The sequence below is a fragment of the Microcaecilia unicolor genome, chromosome 10, assembly GCF_901765095.1.
Source record: "Microcaecilia unicolor chromosome 10, aMicUni1.1, whole genome shotgun sequence".
In the NCBI taxonomy this organism is placed as follows: Eukaryota; Metazoa; Chordata; class Amphibia; order Gymnophiona; family Siphonopidae; genus Microcaecilia; species Microcaecilia unicolor.
Window position 1 is genome coordinate 218,499,778 of NC_044040.1, and position 16,060 is coordinate 218,515,837.

General features: G+C 41.3%; 1 protein-coding gene across 1 annotated transcript in view; it reads right to left on the reverse strand.

Annotated features, from left to right (window-relative positions):
• Window positions 1–15,402, reverse strand: part of FYTTD1 (forty-two-three domain containing 1) — a 60,901-nt gene extending 45,499 nt beyond the window's left edge. The window contains exon 1 of the mRNA XM_030216300.1: window positions 15,232–15,402. Coding sequence (XP_030072160.1) covers window positions 15,232–15,307 — 76 coding nt within the window. The 5' untranslated portion in view covers window positions 15,308–15,402. The remainder of the gene's footprint in view (window positions 1–15,231) is intronic.
• Between the last annotated feature and the right edge of the window lie 658 nt (window positions 15,403–16,060).

Sequence of the window (16,060 nt, forward strand, 5' to 3'; positions counted from 1 at the left end):
AATGAGCAACAGACTTCATTTGGGTTTCAGTCAGGTACTTGTGACCTGGACTGGCCACTGTCAGAAACAGGATACTGGGCTAGATGGAAGACCACTGGTCTGACCTTGTATGGCTATTCTTATGACTCAAGGAAATATGATTTAGAATAGTAGATACAATTTCAGCCTCAATTCTGGAGTACAACAATATGATGGATTGCTCTGGGCGATTATATGTGCTGGTGAATCCTCATTAAATTCACATGGCAGACTGCACTTTGGAAATGTCAGTTTTAGCTAAGTCACACATTTACGAGATACCACATACAACAGGTGATATAGAAACACAAACAGAACATGACACCAAATAAGACTGCGACAAACAAAGAAGTAAACTATCCTCCACAATGAGGAACCCAAAGAACAAAGTCACAGCGAAGGAGACAGTAAAGATGCTGCCAAAAAACACCTGCTGGACTAAATAAAGTTCAAAGACAATCTGGACTCGACACGAGTCGTGTCTCGGACACTCCGGCCTGCCTCAGGAGTCCCTAAAATAATACACAACATATACATGATAAAATATAAATTGTCAAAACTATAATATAACATATATATGAGAAAAGACAATATACTATAATGTAATACACATATAAGCGATCAGAACAAAACTAAACATGTAAATATGTGTCTATATATCCACATTAGTGACTAATAAATTAAAAAGTGAAAAATAAAACAAAACAAGGAGTGTATCCATCCATATTATGTAAATGAGCGTGAATACAGATCTAATAAAATTGTGCAGGAATAATCATCGATTTAAGTACAATAGATATGCTAAATACATATAAATTCTTACTAGAGTTTTACACTAATGACATTAACAAAGTGCATGGAACATGCAGAACACTCAAAGACTCTAGTGGAAAATACAAATAAAAATAAACATGGCATCTTACATTAATAAGGACAAATAAAAACCTGTAGAGATGATTCAGGAGTAGTAAATTATATATCTAAACCTATGTAAAAACATTAGTATATTTAAAACAAGAATCTTGTTGTATAGATCAAAAGAATACAACATTAATTCTTAACCTTAAAAAGTACAACATTGATTATTAAGACAAAGTATAAAAATCAAACATCAATGACTAATTTGAAGAGTGAAGTAAAAGAATTATACAGGCTTATATACAAGATAATACCTGTGTGTTGTTGCTATAATAATTGCTGAAAGATGCAACGGTCTTCTGGGAAAGTTCAGCTATCAATCTGAGACAAAAGGTTGAACTAAGAATAAAAATAAATATAAGTATAACCAACCCTTATATAACCGAAGATAACATCTGATATAGCGAATCAACCTCAGGAACCAGAAAACAACAAACGAACCCGTGCAATATTGGTGCTGTCAAAAAGAAAACTCGGAAGGTTCTTACAGCGAGTGAAAATAGTAGGGTTCCCATGATTCCAAGTAATAAAATAGGTTCATATGGGAAGTAGAACTAAGTAAAACTGAGTATAACGAGCCCTTGTTTAGTCAGAAAACCTTATAAAACCAGAAAACAGAAGAGAAGGAACATTGCACGTTATATATTAAACGTCCAGAATAGGGCTGTCGGAAAAGAGAACGGGGATGGTCCATACAACAAGTGATAAACACTAGGGTGAATAAAAATACAAATGGAAGGGTAGTGCATGCAGTAAACAGTAATCGCTAGGGTACTTATGGGAATATATCAAAGCTGTTAGACCGTATAAAAAATCGGAAGTCACCGTATTCATGTAGAGAATGAAATCAGTATGTGCCTGCAAACCGACATTAATAAATGTAAACGTTTCAACTAGTAAAGATGGTATCAGGGAGCGTTATGGCATTTAGTGCCAAGAACAAAATAAGACTGAGCAGTCACACCAGCTACTCAGTTTTATAAGCCTTCAATTTCCTCCCCCCCTCCCCCTGGATAGAAATGATACCAAGGTGAGGATAAATGATAATTATCAGACCATTACCTGATTAAATTCACTCTTGTGGGAATGGGTGCTGTAGATGGTAGAGACAGGTTTAAAAGGATTAGCATGAGAAACAGGATTTATTAGATTATCTGTAGATACTCACAAGTCAGTCATCCTCATATATAGCTCACATTCCTACCTTCCCCTGAATTACGTGACCATGTTATGACTCGCATATAAGTCACCCTATTCCCATTGATTCACAAGTCCAGCTTTTCTGTTCTTAACTTTTTCTTTGAATAACTTAATGACTTAATAAATTAACTAAGTTCTGTGAATTGACACTCTTCTTAGGTCTGAACAGAATGAGCCAAGAACGACATTACCAGAAAATGCCATAAAAATAATTCCGAGAGTCTGAATAATAGATGCATTCCACTAAAGAAACAATTGTAGGTGGTTTATGCATTGAAACATAGAAAAATGTAGGCAGATAAGAGACCATATGGCCTATTCAATCTGCCCATCCATGCTACCTACTCTCCCTATCACTCCCTTAGAGATCCTATCTACTTATCCCAAGCTCTCTTTAATTCAGATACTGTTTTCATCTCCACCACTTCCACCAGGAGACCATTCCACAAATTCACCAACCTTTCCACGAAGAAATATTTCTTCAGGCTACTTCTGAGTCTATCCCCTTTCATCTTCATCCTATGCCCCCTCGCTCCAGAGCTTCTTTTCAATTGAAAGACTCACCTTCTGTGCATTTATGCCACATAGGTATTTAAATGTCTCTATCATACCTCCTCTCTCCTACCTTCCTTCCAAAGTATACATATTGAGATATTTAAGTCTGTTCCCATACGCTTTATGACGAAGACCACTGATCATTTTAGGAGACACCCTCTGGAACGACTTCAACCTGTTTACACCTTTTTGAAGGTGTGGTCTCCAGAATTGTACTCAATATTCTAAATAAGGTCTCACCAGAGTCTTATACAGGAGCATCATCACTTCCTTTCTCCTACTGGCCATTCCTCTCCCTGTCCACCCAAGCATCCTTCTAGCTTTTGCGGTCGCCTTTTCTGTTTGGCCACCTTAATATCATTACATATGATCATACCCAAGTCCTTCACCCTTAAACTGTACTATTCCTTTAGATTTTTGCAGCCTAAATGCACAACCCTGCATTTTTAGCATTAAATCTTAGCTGCCAAATTTCAGACCATTCCTCTAGGTTCACTAAGCTCTTCCTCATGCTATCATGAGTGGATACCCTACTGCAGATTTTGGTATCATCCGCAAAGAGGCAAACCTTACCAGACAGCCCTTAAGCTATATCGTTTAAAAAGAACTGAACCTTGTGGCAAACCACTGGTAACATCCTTTTCCTTAGAATGAGTTCCATTTACCACTACCCTCTGTCACCTTCCACTCAAACCAATTCCTAACCCAGTCAGTTACTTTAGGGTCCAGACTCAATACCGAGGGCACTCAATCTATTTATTAGTTGTCTGAATGGAACTGTGTCAAAGGTTTTGCTAAAATCTAAATATACTACATCTAGCGCGCTCCCTTGATCCAATACTTTGGTCATCCAGTCAAAGAAATCAATCAGATCTGTCTGACAAGACCTGCCTCTAGTGAAACCACGTTGTCTTGGGACCTGTAATCTACTGGATTCCAAAAACTTTACCATTCTCTGTTTTAAAACTGTTTCCGTTAATTTACTTACTACAGAACTCAGACTTACCAGCCTGTCGTTCCCAACCTCTTCCTTACGTCTGCTTTTGTGGAGAGGGACAACATCTGCTCTTCTCCAGTCCTCTGGGACCACTCCTGACACTAGAGAAGCATTGAAAACGTCAGACATCAGAGTCGCTAGAACTTCCCTAAGTTCCTTCAGTACCATCCAGCCCCATCGCTTTGTCCGCCTTTAGTTTAGCCAGCCCCTTATGAACACAGTCATCTGAAAATCGTTCAGGGACTACCCACCACATCGTCTTCTGTGATCCCGTTCCAGGCCCTTCAGCAGGCACACAGAACAGAAACATTTGTTAAACAATTCCGCCTCATCTTTATCAGCTTCTACATATTCTTCCCTTTCTGCTGTTTTACAGTGAAAGTTGTGCAGGTTTAATTTCAGATCACCGTCTCATTTTGACTAACTTAAATAAGATGAACACGCATTTGTGTCTACGATTCAGCATCTTAAATCATTCTGGAAGATGAAAGTTTCAAAAACCTTTATTTATACAGCGCACAATCCCCTGGTGGACTTGAGCCTTAGATCACAGTGAGCCACACTGAAGATTGTGGGATCATATAGATATATCATAAAGGGGGACATTCTATAACTGTTTATTCCTATCTAGGCACCTAGAGGGTGCTCGACGGTGCCTCCTTCCTTTACAGAATACTAGTGTAGCTGGGCATATACATCTGCGTATAAGCTTAGGCACAAGTACTTACGCCAGCTGGAATGTACACCCATATTCTCGAGATATGCACCTAACTTAGCATTTTGTCAGTGGTGCATGCAACTTATGCCCTGCTTACTCCCCACCATGTACAATCCCACTTATGAACCCGCATACATATAAGCCCGTATTCTAATCATTTTTGCAAGTGGCACCTAATGTACACTGTACTTAAAAAAATAATAATAAAATAAACTATACGTTTGTTTGCTGTATAACTGACAAAACTACCAATTTCAATAAAATTTGGGAAAAATCATCCCGAACAAATGTGAAACACACTTACACCCATGCCAGCCACCTCAATAAAAAACTTTGCCACCACCTAGCGATTACCATCATGATACCCGCAGACGACATTTTGCTTTAAACAGTTACCATGGTTTTCAGTCAGGAAGATACGATCCTTATTAAAAATTTGTAACTGAAGAAAAGTTATGGCTCTCAAACCGATGCAACAGTTTCTAGAAAAGAGGTGAAGAGGGTAAGCCTAGAATATGTTTTGAAAAAGTTGCAAGAAATGGGCTCGACTGACCACCAGTCAAGTGGGGCCTGATCAGGTCACACTAAAGAAATCATCATCATGACAGTTGAAGAACCAGGTAATGAACTGATTCCTTTAGGGGATATGGCCAGCGTCAGTGTAGGCTTATTGCAATTTATTCAGTATGATATATCCCAAATATTATTGAAATTGGTCAATTTTTGACAGTTACTTAGAAAACAATCTTAGTATAGTTTTTTTTTTTTTTAACACAGTGTAGGTGTCCACATTATGAATTTCCCCCAAAATGGGTAACAACAACACACTAGATACCTGCTTAGTTCCTCCCTGCAGCCACCTCTTCTACCTGGGAAATACTAAACTAAATAGCTACGGCTCAGGACTACCAATTAGGAAGTTAGAAAAGCAATAAACTTCAGAGTCCTAAATTCTGAAGGTTTAGTGCAGTGTTTCCCAAGTCCGGTCCTGGAGTACCCCTTGCCAGTCAGGTTTTCAGGATGTCCATAATGAATATGCATGAAATATATTTGCATATAATGGAGGCAGTTGGTTACAAGGCATGCAGTTCACTGGTATAGGAAAATCAGTCTCTGGCTCTTCCGAGCTTTCCGTTCACCTGCAAATCCTCTGGTGTTTTTCCTCTTCTGGTGCTCTCCTTCCCACTGAACTTTCTTCAGTCCAAGCCTCTGGTATCTAAGCGTCAGATGATACCTGTGGACCAATCACATATGATGACCTAATGTCCAGCCAGCTGCATGGTCAAGAAGAGAGCCCTTGTTAAAGATGGTATGCAAACTCCCTGTCTGAGGCCATACTCCTCCAAAGTTCCCAGGAGATAACGGCTAGTTTGCAACAAAGAATATGTCCTTGGATGAATTAATCTTGCAAGGCTCAGCAGTAATTGGTCTTGGCAAGAAAGCCGGATTCTGATAGTTACAGATGTATTCAAGGCACAGGCTGTAGCATCCATATGGTTATAAGAATGGTCCAGGCTTTTATAGGCCCAGACCAGCCAAGATGAGATCTCAGGTAAATACCCCTACACACCTTCCCAGCCAGTCTTTTGTTATCCACATCAACATGTTATCCAAAAAACATCTGCTCTCCCTAAACTTTCAAAAATCCTTCTCTAAATTTTACATCGCTTCACTTTTGTTCACTATGGCTGAAAAGTGAAAACACAAAGTGGATTGGCCACTGTTGGAAGCAGGATACTGGGCTGGATGGCAGTTCTTATGTTCTGAAGTCAAAGAATCCACGTTTTAAACAATATCCCCAATTCTCAAAAAGTGTGTCTTATCAGGGGGCAAGATGGCCGTCACTGAGAGCAGACATGCACCTCACTGCTCTGTTTGAGCCGTTACTGCAACAGGGTCCTCCCCTATTCCCCCAACTACACCCACTGAACAACTTGTGATTAGAGGTGCCAGTTCGGGGCTCACTCCGCTCTGCTAACTGCAATGAGAAAAGGCAGCCTGGAATTTGAAACAATATTGAGCCCTGTGCATCATTGTCTGCCCACTGTTCCTGGTTGCAGAGCTACCACTATTGAGAAGTACGCTGAAGTTGCATCTGTCTCTGCAGCAGTTGGGGGAGGAATGCTGATACCATTTGATAGTCCCTGAGAACTCCTGAGACAGACTAGTTTGGGGGAAAATTTTCTTTCCAAGGGCCCTTCGAGGGGACTTGCTCCTTTGAACATACTAGAGTGAGAGCATGGTTGGAACTCAATGTTATTGAGAAGTCTGCCGTGAAACTACGCTATCTCTGGTGTGCCTAAACCAGCTTTGATCATGCTGGACTTGATTTGGGACGATATACAGGACCTTCAAGATAACTGTTAATAAGAGATTTGATGATCTTATTACTCTTCCCCTGAATTTCTTTAGTAACATGTCTTGTGGACCACGTAATGGAAATTCAGGCGCTTGAAAAGAATTGCTTGGATTTTACTGCTTTAACACAATCTTAGATTAAGGATAGCTAACTACTAAACTTGAAAATTCGGAGAATTAACAAAAAAGATTTAAGACTTCTTAACTTTCCATGAAGTTCCGTTATTTCAGCTAGAAGGATGTTTAAAGAAATTTTCACTTAAGTCTTACATTTTACTATAGACACATTTCCTCCAGTTGAGAGATTATATTACCTTCCAATTAAAAATGCACCAACTGTGGATGAAGTTGTGCAATTAGCACCTCAAGTTTCAGCAGACAGTCTGAATGTTTCTCAGATACTATACACTCAGATGTGGTTCCATCAAGATTAGTAGTTTTTGCATCAGATTGTGATTATGTATTAAAATCATATTTTTGAAACCATGAAGCTATATTTCTAAAATTAAAACCATCTATTTTCCCCTGATATTTCAAAAAGTACCCAGGCGAGATGGAAAGTTTTTGGTACAAAATCTTTTGCTGTTCAATGTGGAGCAAAGCTTGAACCTAAAGAGAAGATGCAGAAGAATTATTCCAGTTAATGTCAGACCCAAGGATAGGTTGGGCCCTTGGATTTACTTTCGATGTTATGCACTGTTAATTTGTTAACTGTATGTGAATATTATTACTATTGTACTTAGGTTTTTTTTCCTGATTTTAGTTTGTAGACTGCCAAGATGATATGCCGATTGGCAGTATAATAATATATTCCTGCTGTAATTTTTGGATTTATTTCACGTGGTATCTTTGCTTATTTATGGTTAAGATATTTCTTTCATTGTATTTGCAGTATTTAATGATTAAAGTTCCTTAATAATATACTATATATAGAGAGAGAGCGCACAAGCGCATGTATCAAATTCTCACCACGTGTGCCAAAAATCACCCTGGGCCCACCGCAGTAGAGGCCAGATCCTCTACTAGGGCTGATTCTAATGCCTCTATATCTGGACAGCAGTTCAAAGACAGAGTAAGAATTCTCCCTGCCCACAGGCATTGTGCCACCAATGCTCATAGCTCACTGTTTGCTGCCTCTGAATTCAAGCCCCTCTGACATCTCAGCTTTGGACTCCACCCATGCCACAGGGAAGGCCCCCTGCTCCTCTAGCATCGCCCCTTCATGCTAATGCTGCAGGTCCCACCCACCAGCAAGAGCAAAGGAAAGAGCTGTCTGTGGTACTGCCTCTACTGAAGCAGCCCATCTCTGCATCCATTAAACCCAAACCTCAACACTCATTAATGGGGTCCTACTTACTACTACTAATCATTTCTATAGTGCTACTAGACATATGCAGCGCTGTACACTGGACTTGAAGAGAGACATTCCATGCTCAACAGAGCTTACAATCTAATTAGGACAAATAAGGGATAGAAGTTAAAAGCAGCATCAAAAAGGTGGGCCTTTAGCCTAGATTTGAAGATGGCCAGAGATGGAGCTTGACGTACTGGCTCAGGAAGTCTACTACCCCATAGGAGCTCAATATCATCCTTGGGAGGATCACACAACCACAGTTCAAACTTCGGGTCCTCTGCTCAGCCTAAACTTCTTTTCTGGAAAACCTTTTTCAGATTGTGATTACTTCTGCTTACCGTATTAATGAGATATGAGCACTAGTGTCCTATCCATCATACACCCAAATTCTACCTCAAAGTTGTTCTCAGAGCTCATCCCAAATTCCTGTCCAAGGTGGTGCTGGACCTACAGTCCTTCCTACTTTTCTCTACCTTCTTATGCATCATGGCACCAGGCAATGCTGAATAACCTGGACTGCAAAAAAAATGGTTCCCCTTCAATACTCTGTCCTAACCAAAATCTCTTCATTGATCATTTCAGCTGTTCCTCTCCTTTGGAGTTCAACCAGCCAGGTGCTCCTGTGAGTAAGAGGATACTTTCCACACGGATCTCCATTTGTATCACTTGCTATCAGCAGAAGCAGATTCAGCTGTTCAACTCTGATGCTGATTTGGCCGCACAATCCTACAGAACGGGCTAGAAGACTAATGTTTTACTCCTCCTCTCAGATCTTCCTGTTTGAAATAACCTCATGTTACAATACCAACTGGTGCTGTCAGGTCTATGGACCAAGATGCACTAAGCAACTTACATAAGCTTTACACTCAAAATATGGAAAACACCTCTAGAAGTATGCATGAAAAACAGGATTGCTCTAGACCAGGTGTTCTCAACCCAGTCCTCAGGTCACATCTAACCAGTTACGTTTTCAGGATATCTACAATGAATTTGCATGAGATTGCCTCCATCTTAAGGACTAATGCATGCAAATTTCTCTCATGCATATTCATTATGGATATCCTGAAAACCTGACTAGCTGTTTATTTATATTTTGCTCACACCTTGTTTCAGTAATAGCTCAAGGTGAGTTACATATAGGTACATTGGCTGGGTGTGTTCTGAGAACTGGATTGAGAATCTCTGCTCTAGACTGTTAGCAGAAAATTTTTTTTTTCATTATTTGTCTGCTCTCAACTGCTGTAAACTACCTTCTTTCCCAAAGTTCACCTTTATTCTTGGTCATTCTCTCTCCTTTGATGTTCAGTGCACTTATATCATTCTTGTAACAAATAATTCCTCATCCTTTAGGTACGATTATTTGTCCTGTGTTCTTGCCTCATTCCTGTACTCAGTGTACTTATGCGAGTATGTATACATTTGATCTACTATGTAAATTTTCTGTCGTATTTATTTTATTTAAAACATTTCTAGCCTGACTATTCCTGGGTGAGTTACAATAAAACATACATGAAAAAAAAATCACTAAACAATACAAGCTCAGCTGTATAATATCATCAAAGTACAACACAATAAAAACACCAAGAAACAATGCTTGAATAAATGAGTTCTTAACTGTTTCTAAAAAGTAAAATCAGTCTAATATTTCTTAGCCAGTCAGGAAGTTTATTCCACAACACTGGGCACCTAATAGAAAAAGCAGCATTTCTTGTAACTGTATAATGTATTTGCAAGTTATCTGGAAAGCGAAGCTCTTTTCTCTCAGAATGCTACACCTGGGGGGTGGGGGGGAGAGAAGGGTGTAACTTGCTGAAAGTACCAAGGATGAGCACCGCTGCTGGATGACCTGAAATCAAACCATATAGGCCCCTGCCCAGCCAAGCTTGCCTGTGGCTATGCTACTACTGTCTTGTGCTTGCAACCTTGATTGTTAACTGTCAGAAAGAATACTGGGCACAGTGGACCATGGTCTAACCAAACATGGAATACTCTATACCTGGCATAGTCCCCTGTGTTTGCGCACAAACTACTTGCACATAATTTGGTTACAGCACAAAGTGCAACTTTTTTTTTTTTGTGTCCATATTAGGAAATCATGGCTTTCTGCAAGTAAGGATCCTCTGTGCTTATCCCATGCTCCTCACACTCTCTCTCTCTTTCTCCACCCATCCACTGGTCTTTCTGTGAAAAAAAACCCCCAAACATTCCCTCACATTGCTCCTCACTCTTCCTTCCTTGGAACCTATCATCACTACTTCTCCCATGACTTCCTTTCCCTAAGAACAGATTTGATCCCTGTGCATTAATATATTTCAGTATTCAGGTATTTAAATGTTTCTATTAATTCTCTCCTGTTTTTACTCTTCTCTAGGAGATATATATATTACACACACATACACATTTTTAAAGTTGCATCTTGTAGGGCTTCTGACAGACCTCTCACTGAATGGCTGAAAGTATAAATGCTCCCCTAAAAAGGTTTAGCACATTACAGTCAGATATAGGGGCACTGTAAAGCAATTTTCAAAATGTATCACATCTGGCATGATATATATCTAAAACTGAACTTGAAGGATATGGATTTTTGCATTGATTAAATAATTTGACTTCTCTCAAGTTTATACTCAGGAAATGTGAAACAGTCTGTTTATTATGTTTTTGAGTTATCTACTTGCACACCTAGAATATTCAGAAAATAAGGGCATATAAATATATAAAAAAAAAAGAATAGAAATTAAAGAAAAATTAGTTATCAAATATGAGGCAGGAAGCATACCAACAACAAATGCTGTAAATGTAAAAACTGACTTCCAAGTACATTAGCTTATTCCTTGGTTCCCAAACCATACGTTGGCAGTCACTAGACCAGGGGTTCTCAACCCAGTTTTTGGAACACATTTAAGCCAATTGGATATCCCTAATGAATATGCATGAAATACGTTTGCATACAATAAAGGCAGTACATGCAAACGTATCCTGAAAATCAGACTGCCTACGTATGTCCCGAGGACTGGGGTGAAACCCCCATGCATTAGACCCAAGATGAAGTGCCTGTGGGTCACTCCATCAGGTTGGTTTCTCTTAAACCCTGCTGGAGTGACCCAATGATGCTTCATCTTGTTGCAGGACTACAAGAACGAAACTATGTTACAGCAAGCGTATTAAAACACCTGGTGAATTTCTAGGACATCCTGAATCCTACAGGAACAGAATTTGATTTTATAGTCTGCCTAACATTTCCTAAGGAAATCACCATATCGCAATCAAAGTAAAAAGACAATAGAAATGTCTTTTTCTTTATTGGAACGACTGGTGCTGGAGAGTAAAATAGAACCAGCCCCTTGGTTATCAGGGCTCAACATGGCAACCGAGAACCACAGAAATGAATTCAGCAGTCTGCACCAGGAAAGACATTCCAAAATTCAAAACAGCAACTAGACACTAGCAACATCTATTCTATAGTTCCACCCAGTTCTTCAAATTATCTAAAGCTTCCATTCCGTCTACCAACCAAAAAAAAACCCCAAATACACTAGTGTAATAAATAAGCAAAGCTTTTGAGGAACAATAGGAAAACGACAATAAGGAAAGATGAGAAAAGATAAGGAATTAGAAAAAGGGCTACAGATTAGATCCAAAACAACATTGCAAGAGTAATGACTGGGGTTAATAATGGGGATAGGATAATTTCAGTTTTGAAGGGTCTTCACTAATTAGTGTTTTGTAAAAATCAAATTAATGTTAAAGGAGAGGAAATAGATTATTTGAAAGACAGTCATATCCTATGTTTTCTTTACAAGATTTTTATTTGATATCATCTGTGAAAGAGACATTCTTGGTGGCCACACAGGAAATGGATTTTAGTTGAGGCCTGAAATTTGGAAACAGCTGCCACCAATTATTAGGAATAAAAATCATGCTATCATGAGCTCCCCAAGAAAATAAAAAATGTGCACGTGTAAAAGTGCTTAATTTGACTGTTGTGTACTACTTCTAACTGGTTTTTAGTTTTCAGTGATTGATGTGTTTTCATTTACTGAATATTGTTTGTTTCAGTTGGAGTGTTTTAAAGACAGAGTATGGAATCATTTTAAGTAAATAACTAAATAAGGAGGGACAGGTCTGTAGGTCTGAAGTGGATGAGAAAAGAAGAGAAAACCGAAGCAGCAGCAGAGGTACAGTGAGTAGGGTAAGGGGTTGGGTAAAAACTGGATCTTCCAGATCCCTTGCTTTCCACCTTAAAAACACTGGTGGGTCTAGGGGTTTCAGGCTTTTAGAAAGATGAGACCTCTGGATCTGTGTATAGGATTACATTACTATCTGGGAGATCTTAACCAGAAAGGTTTCAGGGCAAGTGTCTCAACCAGCCCGCCACCAAGAGCAGCCATGGTTCCCTCCCTCCCTCGGCTCAATTCCAATCCCTTACTACTGTGTCTGTTTTAATTTCATTTCTATTTGTTTTTTTCTTCACAAACAGATAAAGGCCAGATTCTCTGGCATTTTTAAATGTTTTTTTTAAGCTCTTTCCCATGGTTAAGAGAGCAGGAGAGAGCACTGAACAGATGACAGTAAGGGATATAACATAGTAGATGACGGCAGAAAAAGACCTGCACGGTCCATCCAGTCTGCCCAACAAGATAACTCATATTTGCTGCTTTTTGTGTATACCCTACTTTGATTTGTACCTGTGCTCTTCAGGGCACAGACCGCACAAGTCTGCCCAGCACTATCCCCGCCTCCCAACCACCCGCCCCTCCTTCCAACCACCGGCTCCGGCACAGACCGCACAAGTCTGCCCAGCACCATCCCCACCTCCCAACCACCAGCCCCGCCTCCCAACCCCGGCACAGACCGTACATATCACCCCTCTCCTCAAGTCACTGCACTGGCTTCCGATTAGGTACGGCATACAGTTCAAGCTTCTCCTACTAACCTACAAATGCACTCGATCCGCAGCCCCTCCCTACCTCTCTATCCTCATCTCCCCCTACGTTCCTACCCGTAACCTCCGCTCCCAAGACAAATCCCTCCTCCACCACTGCCAACTCCAGGCTCCGCCCTTTCTGCCTTGCCTCACCCCATGCCTGGAACGGACTCCCTGAGCCCATTCGCCAGGCCCCCTCCATGCCCATCTTCAAATCCTTGCTCAAAGCCCACCTCTTCAATGTCGCCTTCGGCACCTAACCACTACACCTCTACTCAGGAAATCTAGACTGCCCCAACTTGACATTTCGTCCTTTAGATTGTAAGCTCCTATGAGCAGGGACTGTCCTTCTTTGTTAAACTGTACAGCGCGCCGCTGCGTAACCCTAGTAGCACTCTAGAAATACAGGTAGAAATAATATAGTAACACTCCAAGCAACCATATATAGAAATTTTAGAAACTATATGAGAAAAAAGAAAAATTTCTGAAATTAGAGTGTGTTTGTATAAGCATTGTAAAACCTTTCTTAGACCCCAATAAATAGTAGGGGGGAAAATGAATTAGAGAAGTAATACAAGTAGGTTATTAAGCTAAAGGTAAAGGCTGCATTCTCTCCAGGTTATACATTACTTCAGTTGTTTCAATTGTATAAATGATTTAAGTTGTTCCGGTGAAAAGAAAGTATATTTAGTTTAACTACACACTTGCATGGATATGCAAGAAAAAAGGAAGCACCTATAACCCTAGTAGCACTCTAGAAATGTTAAGTAGTAGTAGTAGGAAGGAGCCACCTGAAGCTGAACATGTCCAAGACCGAGCTCCTCGTCTTTCCTCCACTCTCTATCTCTGTTGATAACACCCTTATCCTCCCCGTCCCATCTGCCCGCAACCTCGGAGTCATCTTCGACTACTCCCTCTCCTTCTCTGCGCATATCCAACAGACTGCCAAGACCTGTCGTTTCTTCCTCTTCAACATCAGCAAAATTCGCCCTTTCCTCTCTGAGCAAACCACCAGAACTCTCGTCCACGCTCTCATTACCTCTCGCCTTGATTACTGCAACTTACTCCTCACCGGCCTCCCACTCGGCCACCTATCCCCCCTTCCATCCGTTCAGCATGCTGCTGCACGTCTTATATTCCGCCAAAACCGATATACTCATATCACCCCTCTCCTCAAATCACTTCATTGGCTTCCGATCAGATATCGCATACAATTCAAGCTCCTCCTCCTTACCTACAAATGCACTCAGTCTGCGGCTCCTCACTACCTCTCCACCCTCATCTCCCCCTATGTTCCCGCCCGCAACCTCCGCTCACAGGACAAAGCCCTTCTCTCTGTACCCTTCTCCACCACTGCCAACTCCAGGCTCCGCTCATTCTGCCTTGCCTCACCCCATGCCTGGAACAATCTTCCCTCACCCATACGCCATGCCCCCTCCCTACCCATCTTCAAATCTCTGCTTAAAACTCACCTTTTCAATGCTGCCTTCGGCGCCTAACCGCTCTAGAAATATGAAATGGCCCAATCTATCCACCCTATCAGATTAACTGCTCACTCGTCCTCCAATCTATCCACCCTATCAGATTATCTGTTCACTCATCCTCTAGATTGTTCACTTGTCTTTTAGATTGTAAGCTCTTTGAGCAGGGACCGTCCTTCTATGTTTAAATTGTACAGCGCTGCGTAACCCTAGTAGCGCTTTAGAAATGCTAGTTAGTAGTAGTAGTAGAGTTAAGTGAGCATTCAAGAGGATGACTGAAATGGAGATAAAGTGAGCAGGTAGAGAGTACAGTAGGAGGAATTAGGGTGTAGGGGGAAAACAGATATTACCAGAAAGAGACGTTGGGGGGGGGGAGGGGTAGAGAAATAGTGAAGGTGTAGATACCTGGGGGGGAGGGACAAGCCTGAAGGAATGAGCAGAGAAAGCCAGGGTAAATGTGGTTTTTAGGGGGGGGGGAGGGTGTAGAAGACAGGCTTAAAGGGGTGAACGAGTAGGAACCTAGTAAAAAGCGCAGGTCAGTGACTGGTTGGGTCACAATCACATAGGTATGAATGGAAAAAGCAGGGCCTAATAATGGCAGAATGAGGGGGGGGAGGGAGGGGGGGAGCGAGGCTTTCTCTGCTGTCCGTGTCCCCCCCCCCCCCCCCCCGATTCATTCCCGGTACGTTACACAAGCGCCTCCCTCACCCAGTGACATGTCGAGCTTATCGGGACTCTCCGAACCTCCTCCAGCCGCAGCAAACCCGAATCCGAAGCTGCTCATGACAGGGCCGGGCCGGGCCTGGCCAGGCCTGCGCTCCGGCTGCTCACGGGGAAGCGAGGCCGCCGCGGCGCGTGCGCACAACGTCACAAAGGCGCTGAGACTGACGCACCTCCGAACGCATTCATGACGTCATTAACAGAGGCCACGCACGCACGCACGCACGCTGCCGCCTCTTGTGCGCGCGCGTTGGGGGGGAGGAGTGGTTCCAACTGGAGACAGACGAAGTAGTGAACCTACTACCTTAGTCCGTCCAGTAGGCGGAGCTTGGCGCTGAATTGCTACTAGTTCACTCAAAACAATAGCAAAGATCATTCTAACTTGTCTGTTACTGTTTAGGAAATATGTAGACGTTCCTCTAAAGTTCATTTCCCCAATTTGTAAGCGTAAATGGCTTAAATTATTTATCTAAACACTCAGCAATCTCCATTTTACCATCTGCTCATGTTATCTTAAGTACATAAGTGTTGCCATACTGGGACAGACCGAAGGTCCATCAAGCCCAGCATCCTGTTTGCAACAGTGGCCAATCCAGGTCACAACATGTACCTGGCAAGATCCCCTAAAATACATTTTATGCTGCTTATCCCAGAAATAAGCAGAGGAGTTTCCACAAGTCCATTTTAACAATGGTGTATTGGACTTAAGTAGGAATCCATCCAAACCTTTTTTTTAAACCCCACTAAGCTAACTGCTTTTACTACATTCTCTGGCAACAAATTCCAGAGTTTAATTACACTTTGAGTGAAGGTTATC